The following is a 22,118-nucleotide window of genomic DNA, read 5'->3' as shown; positions in this document are numbered from 1 at the left end:
AATCCCTCATTCATTCAACGAATATGCATTGAACACTTGATATTTGTTAGGTATTCTGCATTTTAGGAACATGGGATGATATGTGCCAAGACACAGGGATGTGGAATTCTGTGGATGCAATGAATGAGATATTTTGTTTCTGACATCTGAAGAAGTGTATACATTCACAGAGATAAAGGAGGGAGATGTACGTGCAAACAGAGGGTAGTAATTATTATAATAGATGAGTGAACAAAGAACTGTGGAAATGCAGACATGATAGCAACTGAAGCTGCTTCAGAGAGTCAGGGAAGACATTGTTGAGGAGATAGTTTTTAAGCCAAGTCTGCCCTTATATGGCCTTGAACACCCACCATGATGTGATTTCTGTCTACCTCATCTCTCGCCACTCATCTCTTTCTACTCTCACCCTGTTTTCAGCTTTAGCTATAATAAACGCCTTTTATTTCTTTGAATATCCCACACTCTCTTAACAAGCCTTTGATCTGCATTTATTCCCTTTGTCTTGAACATTCTTCCCTCCTTCTCCACTTACACCTCCTACCTAGGACTCTGCTTAGCAGTTATTTCCACAAATAGATCCTCCCTGACTTCTTTGATGATGATAAATGTCTTTGTTATACCTCCATGGACAAGCCTGTAGTGCTTCATTTATAGAACACACCCACTTTATTGCATGTCTGTGACCCCTGCTCCTCAAGCCTGTGAGTTCCGTGAAAGCAAGAGAAAGGGGCTATCTCCTTCACCACTGTCTCCTGTGCACAGCCCAGGGCTAGCACTACTGTGTAAATGAATGAATTGCATTTCAGGAACAGGTGATGACATGTGCCGAAACATAGGTGTGGAATTCTGTGGCATGTCCTAGAAATAGCAAAAATTTGGGATGGCCCCACTGTAGGATGGACAGGAGGAGGTGTTCTGAGATGAGCGAGAAGAAGTCGGCTGTTAAGGGCCTTATATGTCACCCTAAGTGCTCTGAACTTTACTCTGTAGGGAATGGGAAGCCAGGGAAGGTTTGATGTGCAGGAGAATAATAATTAGGTTTACCATTCAGGATAATTACTATGGAAGCAATGTGGCAGATGGACTGAAAAAAGAAGGCTAATTTAAAGGAGATCAGTTAGGAGATGTTCCAGTACTGCAAGTGAGAAATGATGAAGACTTCCATGAGAGTGATAGGGCTCTTTACAAAAGGCAATTCCAAGATAGAATCTACCGCACTTGCCGACTATCTGTATGCAAGGGGAGTGTGAAAAACACCATAGTTTTGCTTGAGAGGATGGCTTGTTTGGGGGAAGAAATTTTTAGAAATATGGAACCAAGGAAAAGAAGAGCGAGTTTTAGGGAAAAAAAAAAAGAGCTCTGAGAGTTCCATGCATCCATGGGCATCTAGGTAGAATTTTTGTCTCTGTTGTTGTTTTAGAGATAGGGTCTCACTCTGTCTCCTAGGCTGGAGTCCAGTGGTGCAATCATGGCTTACTGCAGCCTAGGTAGAGTATCTTTTGCAGTTAGAAATGCATAAAATCTCAGCTTGGTACCTTATTGATTACGGAAGTGTCTGGTTTTGTCCGGTTGACTATGTAGACTTCCTGTTTATGTACTAAAAGACAGACTTTGGAAACTGGCAGTGTCACATTGATTTAATGATTTGTGCTACTTTGGCCCACGATTGGCAGTCAAAATTACTACTTCAAAGACAGTCCCCATCCAAGTCACTTTTTGTTATTTTATTCAGTTAGATACTTACACCTATGCTAACCCCACCCAGATTCTGAGGTGCTAACAATTTTATTGAAGGTGGCTGTGCTATTATATTTCTTTCTCATTAGATTGTGAGCTTTGAAAGGGAGTATCATACTCTTGTTAAGCTGGCACCAAGCATTGATAACAGAAACTCAAAATACTGGATGGATGAGTGAATGGATAAATTTATAAGCTGATGGCAGGGATGTGGGACGCTTTCTGGAGCTAGGCACTTAGGAATCGAAAACCTCATGTCCTATAACATAAATGCCTAAGTGGCTTTTCAGTGAGTTATTTACTGTAGCGACAAGGGTAGAAGAGATCACCCATAAGTATTTTTAAATGACTCTTTATTGAATTATTTTCTCTTGGCAATATGAAATAATCCAGGGAATTTTAAATTTTATGTCTATAAAAGACTACATGTTTCTTGATACATTAACCTTTGATATTGTTAAGTGAAAGAGAAGCATTTAAAATAATTGTTATTGAAAACTCTTGCTTAGTACTGTTCTAAAGGCTGGTAGATTGGCACATGATCAGACTTTTATTTTAGGAAAATAACTTTGTGGACTATTTGAAGAGGCTGGAGGAGAAGAAATAATTCCAATTGGACAGAGGGGAGATGATGAGGGTCTGAAATAATGCAATGGCAGTGAAATGGAAAAAGTGCATTAATTTTAATCACTATAATATACCATACCCTGAGGATACAATGGTAACCAAACCAGACAAGTTCCCACCCTCAAGAAGTTTATAGACAAACTGCGGAGATACACAGCAATCCATTCATCATAGTAATACATGTAACGTTGTAGCTATGACAAACTGAAATGGGAAAGGAAAAGTTGAACTGAAAGGAAGCACCTCAGAGGCAAAATTGATGAATTAGTTTTGTTATTGGAGTATCAGAATAAATAATAGACGTGTCCAACTCTTTACTGACATAATATTCAAATTAATTTGTATGACACAAATTACATGAAATCCCATCAAAGAAAATGTATGAAGTGACAAATGTGTGGAACAAATTAAAATGACCTTTTACCAAAAGATGAGACCAAAAAGCTATGAATATAAGTTCTGATTATGCAGTTTAATTCCACTTGCTTTTCAATGTCATAATCCAACTGGAATAATAGTACTTTGAGCTGATGAGATACAATTTATTCTAGGTTTCTCTATTTTCATTTTTTTTTTCATTCAGATGTTGCAAGAGCAATTGAATTACTGGAAAAACTACAGGAATCTGGAGAAGTACCAGTGCACAAGCTACAATCCCTCAAAAAAGTGCTTCAGAGTGAGTTTTGTACAGCTATTCGAGAGGTATGGCACTAAAATTTTAATAACTAAATTCAGCCATATGTCTTCTTCATAGAAAACATGTCTTCTCTACACAAACAGTTGAAATTGTTAAGATTGGAACTACATTTTAATTTTCTGTTTTTAGCTACTTGGACAGATGATAAAATATAATTTAGCCTGCTAAATTAGATCCAGCCAGGATTTATCATTCATATAAAACGAAATGTTGATCTTCTGGTACCAATGAAGGGACTGCCTAGCAGGTGACTGTTGCATGTAGTCTATGCTATTTAGTGGTCACATGAAGCCACCTAGAAATTCAGGTAGAAATAGTTATCATTAATGGGGGCTGAGTTTGTCTAAAAAGAACATCTAACTAATTCTCTCCCAGGTAAATCTGAAGTAGTAACCTCCTACTGACTAAACATTACTGTCTAAGGCAATGGAAAATATACAGATAGGCTGGTATGCCTTTCTAGCAAATCTGCATTGTAATCCTTTCTTGACTAATGGTTTCCAGAAGACTAAGGTGAAACAAGTATGTTGAAATGACTATTTGAATTTTGTATTGACTTGTGGTGGGATGGACCATTCAACTAAGTTTGGAATTTTCTTTATTATTCTTATTGTGTGATTTACATTTACTGTAGGAAATAATAATAGTAGCAATATATAAACAACAACTCTGAATAATATTATGGATCTTTCTAGTGAAAAGTTCTTCAATTAAAATATAAAATATGAATGCATGTTGCCAGGCAGGTGAAACCAAATGCCAGTAAAGAAAATTGCAGCTATAAAGTATGATAATAAATGTCTCGAAGTTGCATTATAGTGAGCCTAGAATACTTCCTCTTCTGGTGTCTTGGGTACTGATTGTAATACTGGCAAAAAAAAAAAAAAAAATTTGAAGTTTTAGTTTTTTATTCAAATGATGTTCAGAATCTTTGTGGTTATCTGAGTTTTTCAGAAATATTTGCTAGTTAATACTTTTCCTTGTGAAAGTTATTAATGTTGTCATGCAAAACAGAGAAAAGAACAAAAATGACAGTGGCATCATTCTTAGTTGCACTCACCAGAGCAAAAACAGACACAGGTCACACTTTTGCCAACAAGATTGTAAAACATAAATTATGCTCAAAAAAGAAAGCAGGACAAGCTTTTGCCAAAAATATTTTTATTGCCTTACATAAGTGTAACAGTAGTTATTATTATATGTTGAAATAATTCCATATTTTGCTTTACATTTGGATGAAACCACTGAATCAGCTCCTGGCATATGTGCAGCACCTGTATGAAGAGAATAGTTTGATAAAAATTTTATTTTTTTAACTAGAAATAGATGGCCTTAAAAGAGATTCGAAGCTCCCTTAACTATTTTTTTCTATAACCTGTAAGAAGCATGAAAATATATGCTGAGATCAGTACTGAAGGAAGACCATCTACATACACAACTAAGAAAGGCATTCCTCTATCAAGAAATAACTTACACTTGAATGCAAATCCTCACACATCTTCATTCACAGAATACAGATAGTGGTAAGCAACACTTTTCTTAGTCATGTTTTATTGCTGAAGGATCTCTAAAGACCCCTGATCAATATTTAAATTGCTTCTAATCAGTGCAAGTGATTTTAAAGAACATGGCAGAGAAATGGGCTGACACATGATACTACTTTTCTATAATGAGATGTGCTGGCTGATAAGAGCACATTTACACAAGTTTTTGAATGAGAGATGAAATAAATATTTTATGGTACCGATATTCTCAGTAAAGATCATTTCCCTGATTTCAAGTGACTTCAAGTTTTAGCTTCATGCTGTATTAATTAGCTAGATTAGCCTAAACTTATTAATAGAGTTGAAATATGACGATTATGAAATGTTGATTTTTTAATAAGAGAATTCCCGAAGACAACTGAATTGCAGTGCAAATAGCTCAATTGTCAAGAATTAGACTTTGCCCCAAAACTTCATGTTCTTTGCACCTCAGAGAAAGAAATCAATAAATGTATAAGTGATCATATTTTAAGAAGACATCTAATACAAACAATACAAAGAATACAGAGTACAAAGGAATTCTTGTGGCAACCAAAGTAATAAAAAAATTAAAAATCTATGTACTATCATCATCTTCCAAGTTGTAAAATATTCATGCTCCTGCTTTTCAGGATGATGCGCTCATTGACCTGGAGGATGATGTGCTGCTAACAGTGGTCTGTTGTAAGGACTTACTCTCACATTTATAACTGCTATTTGCAGGTTTGAAGCAAAAACGCAGAACACAATGTCATAATCACCAAGAACTGCCTTCTTTGGCTAATCACCAAATTGAATGTTAGTATTTTCTAAAGTAGTAGAAGTATAGAATAAGAAAATAAATCAACCCTATATGGAATGACTGTCATTTTGTGATAATAGGATTTCAAAACTGGGCCAGTTCTCTACTTCTTGGTGCATGCTACAGTTGAATTTCTCCGTCCTCTCTAAAGCTATCTATGGTTATGATAACTGCGTTAGCCAATCACATGTGAGTGGAAGAAGCTATATGTTCCGCTTCTTCATGGGAGCCTATGAATAAGTAAATAATTTGCCATGTTCTCTTCCTTTTGCTAGACGACTAGTAATGTTTTATATGATAAATTATCAATCAGTCTGGTTTAAGAACGAGAAAATAAAAAATAGAGACTCTAGATAACCTTTTATGAACATGTAGTCTGAGCAAGAAATAAATCTTTGTTACTCTAAATCTCCAAGACTTAGAGATTAGTGTACATCAGCATTACCCAGGCTCTCCTGACACACATTGATACACAATGATCAAACCAAATTTACTTTGGCAGAAGGTTATAAGCAGTATCAATCCTTTAATTGCTGTAAAACAAAATGTTTTAAAACTATGTTGTATAAACTGTGATACATCTTTGAAAACTTATATGAAATTTGTAACCAATATAAGTACCTATAGCCATTAGACGGTTCACAATTTTTAAAATTTTGAGAAACTTAAGTCACAAATTTTATTTGCTTCTTGATTATCTCTCATTTTCTCCTACTTTCATTATTATCTTTATAAAGAGATTTTTTTTTGTCTTATGAACTTAAAGATATAATCAAGATAGGAGAAATATTTGGAGTTTATCCGTCTACTGTTCAAGTGCTCCTGGTCCCCAATGAGAATTATTTTTTGAAGGGAATGGGAATTTTCACCACAATGCCTCCCAAGAGGGCTATGTGGGAAAGGTCACTGTGAGACATTCTGTCAGATCAGAGACAGAAGCTAAGTTCCTAGAGTAGTGTTGTGGTCAAATTGACCAAAGTTTGAATCCCAACTTGGTTACCTATTTTTCCCTTCTCTAAAATTGTATTTTTTAGTTTAAAATAATGAACTAATACCACCAGTCTTGCACTGATCCTGCTAATTAAATATCATGTATGTGCAGCTACCTAGTACAGTGCGTGGTAGCCAATAATTACACAATCAATGGATTTTATCATTATTAAAGAGTAGGATCCCACAGTATCCCTAAGTATGGTGTTTTGATAAGTTAGGGAATTAATAACAGATAGGAAGAGACATGGTGGTTTCCATAAGCTGAATCGAAGAAAACACACAAGACTGGTATATTTATATTCATTACCCCACCATCAATAATTAAAATAAATTGAGCTATTGCACCCTAATTCCACAACCATATGAGAAGTAGCATTATGACACAAGTTTTTGTTCTTGATGCTTTTCAAATTAATGCCTATTAATGTCTTAATCTACTGTGTGGATGAAAACATAGAAGGAGAACTTAATCAGCTTTATGAGAGAGTCAATGTTTGGTTGGGTGATACAACTTAGATTCAGAATTACCCTAAGAAAATACATACTTGGCTCATTAGTGACAATATGAGATAAAATAAGGATAATAGGAGAAAGAGGAATTTGGAGGAAGAAAGAATGGGAGAGAGTGAAGGATGCGAAGGAGAGAGGTAGGGAAGAAAAACAGAAGAAGGAAAAAGAAGAGAAAAACAGAAAGAGAGAGAAGAAAGAAGGAAAGAAGGAAGGAGGGAGGGGGGGAAGTAAAGCTGATACTGAATCATAGCTTATTGTAATATAATAGAAAAGTGCAGAAAGAATATTGGCAATGGATGGTGACAAATCTGGATTCACATCCTTGCTTGACCACATCATTTTGTAATCTAGTGCCAAGTTACTTAATTTCTGCGATCTTGGTTTTGCTTATTCTCTTTCTTAAGATAAAATAAGACAATAATAACTACATAGGATTGTCAGAAAGATTAAATAAAATGAGATAGCGGATTACATACCTTGACTAATACAGTGCCTAGCTTAAAGAGTTGACAATTAAGAAATTGTAGCTATTGTAAAAATTTTGATGGATTAAGTGATAAAAAGCTAAAATTAGAAATAATAGTTAAGAATCACCATTGTCATTGACTATTATTCTGAATGGCCTAGCTACTAAAATAAGTCAAGAAAAACATAAAATAGGTATAAGTATTAGAATGAAAGAAAAATGATAGTACTGTTATTACTCACAGATGATATGATCATATATGTATAAAATCCAAAAGAATATTTAGAGAAACCATTAGCATTGCATTTCTTTATATAATTTCACTCCTATATATTCAATAAAATATATACCTATGTATGTAATTCTTGATCATTCAAAAAATGCAATATTTTTAAATGGATGGCTCCAAATTTTCAGATAGATGTTAACACATTGTAGTGGTTGTAGAAAAAGGCAACCAGCATAGAAAGAGATCTGGATACCTTGTTAGATGACAAGAAGTTAAGAACTTGGTGATATTCAGCCACATAAAGAGAAAAGTAATGCGTAACATAAGATTTACCACCCAATAGTTGATGGGATAAAGGGCAAGAGAATTAACCATGCCAGAACACTGGATGAAAAATGGAAGAATAACCAAGGATGACCAGATAACCAAGGATAACTAGAAATACATAACTATTACAAATGGGCTCATTTGTAATACAGGAAACTTCCTATATAACAACAGCAGAGATTAGATGCTGTATTTCAGATCACGTTATAAAAGGGATATTTTAGTTAAAGATCATATACAGACTTTATGTTGTAGGTTAAGTAAGAGCAAACATATATATATATGTGTGTGTGTACATATATATATATATATAACTTAGCTTTATTTTGTTTTCTTTGCTTTTTGTGCAAAAAAATTGTTTATGATAAAATATTTTTTAATGTATTTATTGTTTTAATATTTTTATTGTTTTAAAATATTTTAATGTTTTCCTTTAAACATGGACAGAGTAGCATGTATTTTTTCACATAAAGTTACTATCCTTGCACAATGACATCTGGAATGGCATTGCATTCATCAGAATTAATGAAAATGCATCTGACATTATGTTTGTGCATATCTCTTTCTGTTCACATTAAACTTAGCTTAAGTTGGCAAATGTCAGAGAAAAGAAAGCTGATGGCTCCTACATTTCCTTTGATTTTATTTGCATTGCTAAATGTGATGGGACACAAAAGCCAGACTGTTTCTTGTGTGATAAGTTTCCTGCCAATGATAGGATGAAGTCAAGGAAGCTTATTTCTGAGCATCCTGAAAATAAATCACACAATATAGATTTTTTTCCCCTGGAGAAGAAGTTCAATTTTAAAAGGATGGAAATTTACCAAAACTTATATTTGCACTAACATGAAACTTTTGACATGTTTCCAATCAAAAGAAACCATAAATAACTGGAGAAAGCTTTATCATTTCAAGTACTCTAGAAATGCTTGAGCTGGTTGGTTGGTTAGAATAAAAAAAAATTAATAGCACCTCTGTTCACTTGATAGAACCTACTCTTGAACTCTGGTATTTTGCCAATATTTCAAAGCCAGTTATAGTGAAAATAACAGCTATGGCATTCCCATTTGGCATGCAACTGAGTGAAAACTATGATTGTTTCAGTAAAACTCTGATTTTTATCTCTCACCTGAATGTCGATGTGTGTGTGTGTGTCTGTGTGTGTGTATGTGTGTGTGTGTGTGTGTGTGTTGCCTCCTCCCAACAGAGTCTATCAAGCAAAACTCCTAATGGAACAAAAATCTTGATACTGCAAGTACATATGGAGTACATATGGAGTTTCTTTATGCAAGATCCAGCGTAATTAATCTGGTGAAGACAGAGGTTCCACTTTTCATAGAGACATATTGCCCTCACCATCAGCATGCATTCGTGTGAAAGACACTGATAATTATTCTAAAAAGATGCTTTGCCTGCTCTGTTAAAATAATTTCACAGACATAGCCAGAAATCTAGAGTTTCAAAAGTTTTTATCTGGGAATGAAGCAAAATGTATTATTTTTACTATCAGAAGTTTTTTGGCTTTCCAATGAATAAATGTTAATGCACTTGGCTGAACTTGGGTCAGAAATTTCATTTTATCTATTTTTTAAGTAAAAGAGAGCTGAATCTTAAAACAATTTGACAAGAGAGGTTTATTCATGGATGGACTTCCTTGTAGATGTTAGGTCAAAAAAAAATGAGGCTAGTCATTCAATTTCAGATTTTCTGGTCTAGTAGGGTGGCTCTGGAAACAACTGTCATTTTGGAGGAAGAAATTAGAGGTAAAATCTTGTGACCTTTCCATTGACATGAAAGTGCTGAAAGAAAGACTTTAGTGAGGGCAAGGGAGTTGAAAATGAGAAAGACATGTCAGTTTATCCATGGAGAAGATCTACAAACATCTGTAAAGACTACAAAACTCTTTTAAAGGTTATTTCTGCTTAGACTACATAAAATTGAAAGCATTCAAACATCTTCCCTTGCTGACAAAGGCTGCATTGTTGACACTAGCTTTCCAAAAATAATTTCATTTGACTTGAGGACAAAGGGTTTCATAGAACCTGAATTCACCCTGAAGTAGCTTGGAGAAAGCTCAGGTGTCTTGATAAAAGTCTGCTCTGCTCCGACTGATAGGGAATTTAATTCTGTTTGATACTGAAAGCTGTGTGAGCTGCAACTTTGAGCACATAGTGCTATTAAAACAGATAAAAAATTGTTTGGATACTAAAAATAACACTGATATTTTCCTATAAAGGAAGGCTCAGTCTAAATTTTAACTTCTTCCTTTTTTTTTTTTTTTTTTTTTTTTTTTTTTTTGGGCTGCTCCATAGACACAGCAGGGCTATCCCATAGGCAAAGTGTTCCAGAGTAGCCTAAATTTTAACTTCTTACTAAGCCAAATAAAACAGCCTTCTCATTGAAAACTATTTTAAGCAGAATCTATGTTTTCTTTTTTTATATGATTTGGTTAGTAATTTGCATTTATGTTTTATTTAGAAAGAGGTCAATTTTTACAAGAAAAATGAGTCACATAATTATTTGTAAAATGTGAAATAACTCAATGTCAAATGCAAACAAATAAATAAATGACATGAACATTTACACACATGAGTGGATTTTTCTTGGGATAACTTCACAAACTTCATTAGATTTTCTAGCGTCCATGATATCTCCTCTCTCTCCCACCCCCTCCTACCCCCAAATAAAGACTAATTAATAAGGGACTATAATATCAGTTGAGAAACACTGCTCCACTAGGTAGTCAGTCTCCTGTTATCCTTCCGGTTCTGTGAATCTATAGTTACATAGCAAGCAATCTATGTTTTTCTTCACATAGATTGCATCTACATGAAAGGCTGAGCATGTATGGATACTTGGAATATGTAACTGTGTGAGACTGTGTGAATGGGGTAAGAAAGACAAGTACTATGAAGATTTTTAAATTGATAAAAATAATGCTACAGAATAAATGTACTTGTGAGAGGTGAAGCCAGCTGGACTTTTGGATCGTGTGGGGACTTGGAGAACTTTTCTGTCTTACAAGAGGATTGTAAAATGCACCAATCGGTGCTCTGTAGCTAGGATTGTAAAACACACCAATCAGTGCTGGGTGGCTAGCTAGAGGTTTGTAAAATGCACCATTCAGCACTCTGTAAAAACTCACCAATCAGCTCTCTGTGGCTAGAGGTTTGTAAAATGGACCAATCCGTGCTCTGTAAAATGGACCAATCAGCACACTGTAAAATGGACCAATCAGAACTCTGTAAAATGGACCAATCAGCAGGACATGGGCGGGGACAAATAAGGGAATAAAAGCTGGCCACGTCCGCCAACAGCAGCAACCCGCTCAGATCTCTTTCCGTATTGTGGAAGTGTTGTTCTTTCTCTTTTCAGAATAAATCTTGCTGCTGCTCACTCTTTGGGTCTGTGCCACCTTTAAGAGCTGTAACACTCACCGCAAAGGTCCATGGCTTCATTCTTGAAGTCAGCGAGACCACAAACCCACCAGCAGGAACAAACTCCAGACACACTTGTTTTATTCAATTTTCTGAGAATATAATTTATCATTTTATCAGAGGAATTACAAAAAGAGAATGACTACATCACCCATTGGGAACAGAATTTTAAAGTATAGTTATAGTTCTATTTCTGCAGTTTTCTCTGAGTAAAGACACATTTTTAATGATGTGTAGAGAGTGTTTGTAACATCAACTTGTCACTTTCTGGCAGCAAGTACAGGAACCATCTTAAACTATAATTGCACTAATGGGTCAGTGATCTTAAGGATATCTAAACAGACCCTTAAAAATCGTCTATAATGACTCTGAAGGCTGTTAGTGTCATTATTGGGTAAATGCTCAGCCCAAGCCTTTCTATTTGCTATTACAAATGATAAAATAAACAGTGCGTATTTCCAGAAGCTTATAATTACATGTACTTACACAGTAGTTTAAAATAATAGAGTCCTTGGAGAAGTTGTATTTTATATCAGTCAGATAGAGTGAACATTCTGTTGAGATCACAGGACTGGAAATCAGAACTTCTATTTTTGGCACCACGGATGACAACTGTTTTTTTTTTTTTTTCTTCCCAGTGCACAAGTCATTTAACCTTTTCTTGCTTGAATGTTGCCAACAAAAATGGAGAGAAAGAAGTTCATTTGTACAAGCCATCTAAAATGAATGTTAAGTTACAAATAGACATTTTTAAGCCAGTTTGCTGTTATTCCCTGGGGGTAATTTGCATGTAAAAAGAAATGAACTTAGTATCATTCATAATTCAAATATATGTAAGGCGATTACTAGCTTACTCTCTTCCTTTCTTCTTCCCTCTCTTCCTTCCTTTCTTCTTTTTTTTGTCTCATAGGGAAATATAGATTTAGGGCTGAAAACTGATCCCAGCTTTTTTCATTATTTCCTTGCTTTATTTGTATATAGTCTGATTGCAGTATTTTTTCCTAAAATATATTTATTTTAATTTTATTTGTTTAAAATGTTATAAAGAGATAACCATACTGTTGAAATATTTGGGGAATGTTCTCTTTCACTTACTATAATGCTGCTAAGATTCCATAATTTTTGCATTGTGGTTCATTCGCTTTGGCTGCTGTGTGATATTCCATTGTGTGAAGATATCACAGTTTATAAAATCACTGTCTCTTATAGATGGACATTTGAGTTATTTCCAGGTTATCACTATCTTGGTTGGTACTACTATTAACATACATGTGTCTCTGGTTAGATGACCAAGGCTTCTCTGGGGTATTTGTGTACATGTGGAATTTCTGGGTCATGAAGTATAAGAATATTTAACTTTTTTTTTTTTTTTTTTTTTTTTTGAGACAGAGTCTCTCTCTGTTGGCCAGGCTGGAGTGCAGTGGCATGATCTCGACTCACTGCAACCTCTGCCTCCTGGGCTCAAGTAATTCTCCTACCTTAGCCTCCCCAGTAGCTGGGATTACAGGCATGTGCCACCATGCCCAGCTAGTTTTTGTATTTTTAGTAGAGACGGGGTTTCATCATGTTGGCCAGGGTAGTCTCGAACTCCTGACCTCAGGTAATCCGCCCGCCTCGGCCTCCCAAAGTGCTGGGATTACAGGCATGAGCCACCGCGCCCGGCCAAGAATATTCAACTTTAAGAGACTATGTCAAACAGTTTTCAAACTTGATTAGTCCAATTTATACACTGTCAAACAATGTATAATTGTGGATCCATATTACCTCCAACACTTGTATATGAGACATTTAAATTTTCACCAATGGAATGTACAATGCAATGGGGTCTTATTACAGTTATCATTGGTGTTTACTTGATCAGTCGATTGTTGAATATATCCTTTTGGCCATATGTGTTTCTTTTTCTGTGAAACATCCTTTCATGTGTTTTTCTACTAACTTGGGCTTTTACATATTCTTATGTAGTCTTATTAGTAGTTTTTTTGGGGTGGTTTATATAGTGAATATATTCTCTTCCTTTGTAACTTGTCTTCAAGGTATCTTTCATGAATAAAATTCTCAATTTTAAGTGCTCACATTGCTCTTGTTTAAAATATGCTTTTTGGGTATCTCACTTCAGAAATCTTTCCCTACCCCAGTGTCTGAAAGATATTTACCTTTATTGCGTACTGAAGTTTTCCTAGTCTGTCTCCTTACTATCCATCATAGTCTCCACATAGGAATCTGTTTCTAGGTTCTGATCCCTTCATTACTATTTAACTCATCTGTGAGAGCCAAGGGAATGAGTTTGGGGAACAGGGGTGGCACATAGTTTTGATCCTAGCTACTTGTGATCCCAGCTTTTGTCTCAGTGGGAGATTTCAATTTGTTTCTGTCACTCTCTCTCTCTGTCTGTCTCTCTCTTTCTCTCTCTGTGTGTGTGTGTGTGTGTGTATAAAAATAATAAAACCAAGGAACTCACGGATAAATGTATAATGATGAGTATGTGCCATAAACAAAAGGTCATGTTGATTCCAATTCTGTTCTTTGCACATGAGATCCAAAGGGGGCAAAAATGTAATAGAATACAGCCTACTGCTCTCAAAACAGAACAGTTTCAAATCTATAATTTGTGGATCTCTATCTTATTAAAGTTAATTAAAGATTTAAGTAATAGTCATCTACCTTATTAGACTGAAGGTAGAAAATGTCTATTTTAATCATAACAGAAAATTAGTACCTAGCATGATATCAGCCAAATAATAAGCATTTAATAAATATTTGTTGGGTCCATGGAAGAATTCCTTAAGATGACTCATTTTTATTAGTAGGCAAACATATCTTTGATTTTCATCAATCTTGTATTATCAAATGGGACTCTGAGCTCATAGAAATCGCAGACAAAACATGCTAACATTTCTAGTTCAGAATAACATCTTACATTAAAATGGCTTCCACCCTTGAAAAGTGATCTGTAATTAGAGCCAAATTTTCAGGGTTCTTTATGTATTTGCATAAATATGTACGTTCTTATGAATGTGCAGATATGTAACACATGAGTTTCGTGTAGTAAGTGTATAAAAGTTGGTAATGTATACAGGGTCAAAAGGAACCACAGAAAGCACCTAGTGCTATGCTTTCTTTGCCTTTGGGAAATCATAAACTTCTTTGTGAAGCAGGTAAAATTATGGGCTTTTTTTTCCAGAAAAAATGTACATGTGCAAATATTTTTATTAAAAATTCAGGGGGTTGGTAAATCTGAGACTGATCCATTTGGTACCTTCACCTACTGTAAATGTAATTTTATGGATGAGAAAATAAGATACAGAAAGTTTAAGTGGTCTTTCAACCTAGTTAGTGCCTGAGTTAGCACCAGAACCAAAGTATCCCAGGTCCCAGTCTAGTTCTAGTTTTACTTGTTATGGGTAATAGCTACAACAGAACATTCTGGAATGTGGGAATAATGAAACAGTATTTTGTTTTTGTTTCGTTTGTTTGTTTTGAGACAGAGTCTCGCTCTGTCACCCAGGCTGGAGTGCAGTGGCGCCATCTCGGCTCACTGCAAGCTCTGCCTCACAGGTTCATGCCATTCTCCTGCCTCAGCCTCCCGAGTAGCTGGGACTACAGGCGCCCGCCACCATGCCCGGCTAATTTTTTCTATTTTTTAGTAGAGACGGGGCTTCACCGTGTTAGCCAGGATGATCTCGATCTCCTGAGTCCATAATCTGACTGCCTCGGTCTCCCAAAGTGCTGGGATTACAGGCGTGAGCCACCGCGGCCAGCCGAAACATTATTTTAATGCTTGTCAGTAATGAGTTAAAATAGGAAAATTGCACCATAATTCCCATCTCCACAATACCTATTCATATATGTTCCATTTGTACCAACAACAATGATTTTTAAAATATATGCCTCTTTGTCCTTTCTTTGCCTCAGTTAACACAACACAATGTATTGTCTTTTGGTATTCTATTTTCTCATATATTTGTTATTCAAGTTTTCAAGAAACAATGTAAAAAGTTTAGTTACTAATCATTGTATAATTGGCATTATTTCATCAAAACAGTTATGACATTTTCAGAAAATTTCAGCCCTTTCTGGAATAATTTAGTATTTTTAAGTCCAAACTTTAGCAAATGTATTTCTGGATCTACCACAAATATGCATGTCTATTTAAATGTGCCCATAGTTCTTTTCTTAGTAAGTTAGCACTAAAGGCAGAAAAACCGTTTTCAACCAATAGCCACAGAGTTAGGAAGAAAGCCTATTTTCTTAAATAGAGAGAAAAGAAATCTGTGACATGTAATCTTGTTATCCCAAACTACCTTGTTTTTCCCATGTCAACCTGTTCACCATATAATAAGTGACTCCTAGGCTTTATTAAGCCTGATACTTGGAAACTTTTGAACTACATTTTCTATTTCCCAGATCAACAGTAGGACATCTCAGACGTATCCTACTGCCTAAAGTCCAGCCCAAGAGTACTTTGCTGCCTATTCCCTATTTGCTAGCACCTAGAAATGCAGCTACAGAACCCAGCCCTACCAGTTGTAGGGCAAAATAGCAGTAATTTAAGAGGCGTCTTTCCCAGTGTTTCAGGGACTGTGAAAAAAAAAAAAAGCAAACATAAAAATCAGATAAACAAGTAACCATCCAAACAATAAAAAAAAAATAAGATACCATTTACCTTAGAATAGTCCAGGTGAGGGATTAGAGACACCCCAGTAACATACCTCTTCCTCTTTTCAATCTTGCTTCTGGAAACATGGGCCAGTGACCAGTGGCATTAATGACAGATAAATCATTGAGGTCTAGATAGCCAACAAAAGCATAACCTTGTTGACAATGCACAGGTGTACATTTTTCATGTTAAATGCAAAGATATTCCTCTCTTATTTCAAATCAGAATGTTTTATTTTTACTTTCTTTCTTTCTTTCTTTTTTTTTTTTTTAGAGACAGGGTCTCGCTCTATTGCCCAGGCTGGAGTGCAGTGGTGTCATCATAACTCACTTCAGCCTCAAACTCCTGGGCTCAAGCAGTCCTCCTACCTCAGCCTCCTGAGTAGTTAGAACTACAGGCTTGTGCAATCATGCCCCGCTTAATTTTAAAAAATTGTTTGTGGAGACAAGGTCTTGATATGTTGCCCAGGCTGGTCTTGAACTCATGGGCTCAAGTGACCCACCCGGCTCTACCTCCCAAAGTACTGGGATTACAGGTGTGAGCCACTGTGCTTGACCTGTTCCTCTGTTTTAAGGTCAGGAAAGGAGAGAGGGGATTAGCCTTTCTGGAACACCAAATAGATTAGGTTATTTTTCTTTCACTGATTTCCCTAACGATTGCTTCACACCTCTTCCTACACAATTTTCAGGTCTTACCAACCTGGGGCTCTCAACAGGCACAGCAGCCATAAAAAGAGAACAGTGCCACACACATCTTTCTAAAGAATACTCAGGGCTAACTGTTCTGAGGAATATAAGCCCATATGGAGACAATGTGGAGAAGTTTACTGGCAGTCAAGCAAAATTAAAGAATTCTACCTTACAGTGCATCTGATCAAAACGATATTCTGTTAATTTTCCTCTGTGACCACCTGCTTAACTGTCAGTTATTGTTGACTCCGTATTTTAGAAAGTGAATTGCAACTGGATTCTATAAAAATTTCTTTGAAAATAATTTGATCTCTTCATATATGGGACAGTAATTATTTTGTCTCCAGGACAGAGCCAACTACTGCCGCATGTTGAGAGAATTGAGAATGCTAGACATTAACTGAGTAAATTAGATTTTTCTAAACAAGCTATAAAATATGTCTTTCCTCCAAATGTGACAAAGAATTTTGTCAAGTATATTTCAATGAAAACTAAAAATTAAAATAGCCAGATGATGCATGTACCCTAAAACTTAAAGTATAATAAAAAAAAATAGCCAGATGACAAGGTTGGAAGAAATTTAAGGTCTTAGAAAATTATGAATACACTATAATAGCTCAACAGAACTTCTCAATAATAAATGTTTTAAATGTTTGAAGACAGTCCCATGAGAGGGCAGTAATTTATAAATTACTATGGTTGAGGAGTTTGTAATTATGAGTGTGATTCAAATCACATTGTTGATAGTTCATGAAAAATATCTTGTCAAGCATAAGCAATTATTTAAACAATAGTTAAGAGGAAGAGATTCATTTAGAATATTCATTTGCCTTAATTAATTTTGGCTCATCATTATAGCTGAGGGAGGACTTTTTCAAGATCTCCATGACTTAAGGACTGCAAGTAATAGAATTGCTGAATCATGCTTTATATTCAAATTTTCATCTTAGAAATGATAAACTTGGGTAATAAAGAGTTGACTTAAAATGTTGATTTAATCACAATGGCATAAAAATAAATGAAATTGATTATTGTTCCAATTATGGCTTTATAATGCTTTTATTGCCAGGTGCAAAGAAAAAAAATTGAAGTGTCCAGTATTTGAAGATATAACTATACAAACATATTTTCTTCAACTTGAATTTCTATGTAATGAAAATTTAACTCTGTTAAGCTACAACTTTAAAAAATTGTCAAAACAGTTATGCTATCTTTAGTTGGCTAAATAGGCATAATGAGCTAACAGTGAGAAAAATACTTTAAATATCAACTGATATTCTTATATTTTATAAAATATTTCTATTTTGTAGAAGTTAAAAAATGTTTTCCTCATTGAATTCCTAGTGATAAAAAGGTTTACATTTGTCTATTACAAGATTCTAGAAATATTTTTACCATCAATACTTATATTTAGTTGTGAAAGTTGCTTTACAATAAATGCTTAATTCAAAACGAGTTTACAAGCAAAATATTTATGAATTAGTCTCTATCTGGCTGTTTTGTTTATTCAATGCCAAATATTCTGATATTTAAAAGTATTGGTTTTCTTTTGATAAAGCAATATTTATAATGGTTAGAAAAACATGCTTATTGAAGTATATTTCAGTGTGTTTGGGATTGATATACATAATGACAACTAAAAAAAAAGTAAGATGAGTAGGTTTCCTCAATGCAATAGCTAATTTGAATATATAAAACTATTTAATTGGATTTAAAAGCAGTTGCAATATAATTAAGCTTGTTGACTTGCTTTCCTAATAGAGAAATACCTTTTACAGATACTATTTCAGACACTGCAATTCAATATACATAATTTCATTTTAATGTAACAAGTTATTTAGGAAATACACTCAGTATATGTTGTGTGTTAACTCCAAGGGACATTTCCTATTACCCATTCTTTTCCATTACCTCACCTTTGACTTGGTCTTTTAAAACAAAATAACCACAGATATATTCTCTTTTCTACCTCTCATCCCATTCTTTATCCTCTAATGTGGCAGGAAGAGGAAAAAAAGCTGAATTTGATGGGTATATTTCCCGCACTATTTTCAGCCTGAGATGTCTTAATTTTGTCTAACAAACACTGACTCCTTCCAAAATGTAGCAGTTACTACTTTTATGACCTTGGGGCTTAGATCATTTCTATTTGAATGCTTTTTACATTTACAGCAGAATTTTGCATTGACCTTTCCCTGAGGTATACAAATAATTCCTTAGCATCTTTGCTGTTTAAATAATATGAATATATTACATTTGAAGTTTTCACATACAAAGGTAAATTTGGCCCAAAATTTGTGAATGTGAATGTACCTACCATAGTACAACAAAATATCTTTCCCTATGCAAAGAAATATTAACTTTCAACTTGGAGCTAGCACCTGGAGGAGCACTCTGATGTTCTTGACTCCACTATACATAGTCTGGCCATAGTCTTGGCTCAACAGTTTTCTCCTGTTCACAATTTCTGGTTACAAGAGACTTTGTCTACCCCTTTGTGGTCTCCCAGTAATCTGTAGATGAGGGTACCAAACATATAGAAGGTATTTGTGATGGAAGTTATGATTTAGTGTATCTTTGGAACATTTATTCAGTCCTCCATGTTTTTATAAGAAGAACGGAAGTGATGAGACCTCTGTGCTCCCCACTTCTGTTCATCTTACAACTTCTTGTTCTCCATGCTTTGCCCAGGACATGCCCAGTATTTGTATGTCTATCAGTTCCAATCATGTGGACTTGCACAATTCACCTTTCTTCTTATTGAAAGAGAGAGTATACTTACATTAGTAATAACTCTGAAAATTCTCAAGGATACCAAGTAATATTATTTAATCCACACTTTAGGGGAGTCGTTCATTTTGTATTCATCCAAGATTTAAATATTTATTATTAAATTCCCTGGCAAATGGCAGTGTTTTAAGGAAGAACCAGCTTTTTATAATATGCATGGATGCACTAATTGTGATAATGATGGAACAAGATTTTCCCTAACATATTCTTTGTTATGTTGTGCCTTTATCACAGGGAGGACATACCATGTGCATTGAGATCCTAGGAGAAGCCCCACTATATTAGGAATTAGGGAAGTTTCCAGAGCCTTGCAACTGGCAAGTTTTTTCTCCTTAAGTTAAATATACCGTATCTTTCTTTTAACTTTCCTCATATGTCATGGTTTCCAATCCTTTAAAACATCTGGCTAGCTTTCTCTCCATGATCTCCAAAATTCATGAGAAATTCTTCTTGGAAGTATCTGACTCTATAATTGTATATTTTGTATGATAGGTTTCCATGCAACACTGTTAGGGTAAGTCATGTTCAGTTACCCAATTGTTGAGCCAGAGTTGAGAGCATTCAAGTGTTGCCTTCTCTTAAACTAAAAAGAAGACTATTTGCAAAAAAAGAAAAAAAAAAAAAAACATTGGCGTAATGTGGTTGAGTTATGCTTTTAGTAGTTATATAGACATTTAAATCTCTGACAATACCTATACTATTTTTGGACATCTATTTCTTAGAATCCTCAAAAATACATGTTATTCCATGAAATGATTCCCAACAGTTTTTAAATTAAGTATATGTCTATTCTGAGGTCTCCTGAGGTGTGATAAAAAGAAGTCAGAGGGTGCCAATGGACGTGGTTTTCTGCCCACACTTCTGCAGATCTTTGCCAAGCCTCTCCTGTGGTGCTCAGATGGAGTGCAGTGCCTTCTGCCTGAAGATGAATCCACCCCCAGCCAACTAAGCAATCCAACCAGGCAGTTTGAGCTGGTTAGAAATGTGATAGAACATGTTCATGGGTCCACAGAACTCCCCCCACTACAGAATCTTCTCAAGTCAGATAGAAATGCTATATTTTTGTGTGACCAGAAAACATATGCATCTTAAACTGTCAACATGAGTTCCCACAAAGTGTTCACTTGAGCTGCCTAGAATTCTGTTCATTTGTCTCATGAACTATACCACACAACCTTTTATGTATATATATATACACACATAAATAAATATATATATATGTATATATTAGATACTTTGGTTTAAACTGCTACATGCCAATGCCTTTTCTCCACCTAGCCAAAACTTAGGCCACCTTAGCTTCACCTTCTACATCACTTTGCAACTTCTTGCTGGCAATCATGTCATGGTTTAGATTACATATTGCCTTCTTATCCATCTTTCTTAAGTGTCAAGTGCAGAGCAGTTGAGATGCAGTGGGTCCAGCTTTTAACACTGGAAAAGTCTCTGCTCTAGGATTTCTGTGAGGGTGATCCTGTTTTGCTACCTGAGAGTAGTCATATCTGATATGGGCCCCCCAGCCTGAAACCAGCCCAGAGGCAAGTACTGGTCTTTAGTGATCTTATCTGCTACATAGTTTATCTTCAGTTAATTAAAGCTTAGCAATGGTCTCTGCTGGGCAGCTGGGCAGGTAACATTCCTGGTTTCTGAATTAATTACTTCCTGAAAACTTTGACCTGAATTACATCAAAAGACACGTAACACATGGCTATGAAGAAAAGAGGTAAGTCCTGCAGTTTCTTTCCTGTTTTTTGTTGTTGTTGTTGTTATCTGTTTGTTTGATTGATTTTTTGAAACAGAATTTTACTCTTGTTGCCCAGGCTGGAGTGCAATGGCGCAATCTCGGCCCACTGCAACCTCCACCTCCCAGGTTCAAACAATTCTCCCCACTCAGCCTCCCAAGTAGCTGGGACCACAGGCATGCGCCATCACACCTAGCAAATTTTATATTTTTAGTAGAGATGGGGTTTCTCCATTTTGGTCAGGCTGGTCTCGAACTCCCCACCTCAGGTGATCTGCCCGCCTTGGCCTCCCAAAGTGCTGAGATTACAGGTGTGAGCCACCGTTCCCGGCCAGTTGATTTCCTCTTTTACCAGCAGGACAGATGTCTCTTTATCCTTGGGCATGCAAACAGTGACATGCTGGAAGAACTTTGTGAATGATTACCTTGGTACTAGGCAGATAGCCTCTCATAATGATTATTACACTCTTGTGGGAGGCAACTTAAACATTATCAGTAAAAGAAGTGCTACCAAGGTGCAGTCAAGTTGCTAATCATCCGTTATTTCACTATAGGAAGCTGAAATAGCTGCTTCCAGCTTTCACTTTGCTTTGCTGTCAGTGTAGTAACATTTCAGGGATAAGTATTTTTATGTGGACTCTAAACCTTAACTATACTTAAATGAAAATTGAAATACTACTGTGTTAAATTGACAAGATATAATAAATGTAGCAGTTTTTTAATACATTTCTGTGTATTAAGGAGATGGGTTGAAGTACTACTAGCGAGGCACAAATTGAAAATACTTGATGTTTAGTGATATTGGGCTCTTACCACAATAAATTTTTTTAAGAGGGAAAAACATTTTTTAAAGTAAACAATTGAAATTTACTATAAGACGTTACATC

The 22,118-nt window shown here is 35.4% G+C and overlaps 1 protein-coding gene across 1 annotated transcript in view; it reads left to right on the top strand.

The window, feature by feature from the left end:
- LIN7A (lin-7 homolog A, crumbs cell polarity complex component) overlaps nucleotides 1-22,118 on the top strand; it is a 144,403-nt gene that overhangs the window by 46,918 nt on the left and 75,367 nt on the right. Inside the window, exon 3 of the mRNA XM_016923919.4 lies at nucleotides 2,951-3,069. Within this exon, the coding sequence (XP_016779408.1) occupies nucleotides 2,951-3,069 (119 nt within the window). The remainder of the gene's footprint in view (nucleotides 1-2,950; nucleotides 3,070-22,118) is intronic.

Source organism: Pan troglodytes, chromosome 10 (assembly GCF_028858775.2).
Source record: "Pan troglodytes isolate AG18354 chromosome 10, NHGRI_mPanTro3-v2.0_pri, whole genome shotgun sequence".
In the NCBI taxonomy this organism is placed as follows: Eukaryota; Metazoa; Chordata; class Mammalia; order Primates; family Hominidae; genus Pan; species Pan troglodytes.
Note: the sequence above shows the minus strand (reverse complement) of the source record. Positions and strands in the feature narration are given on the sequence as shown.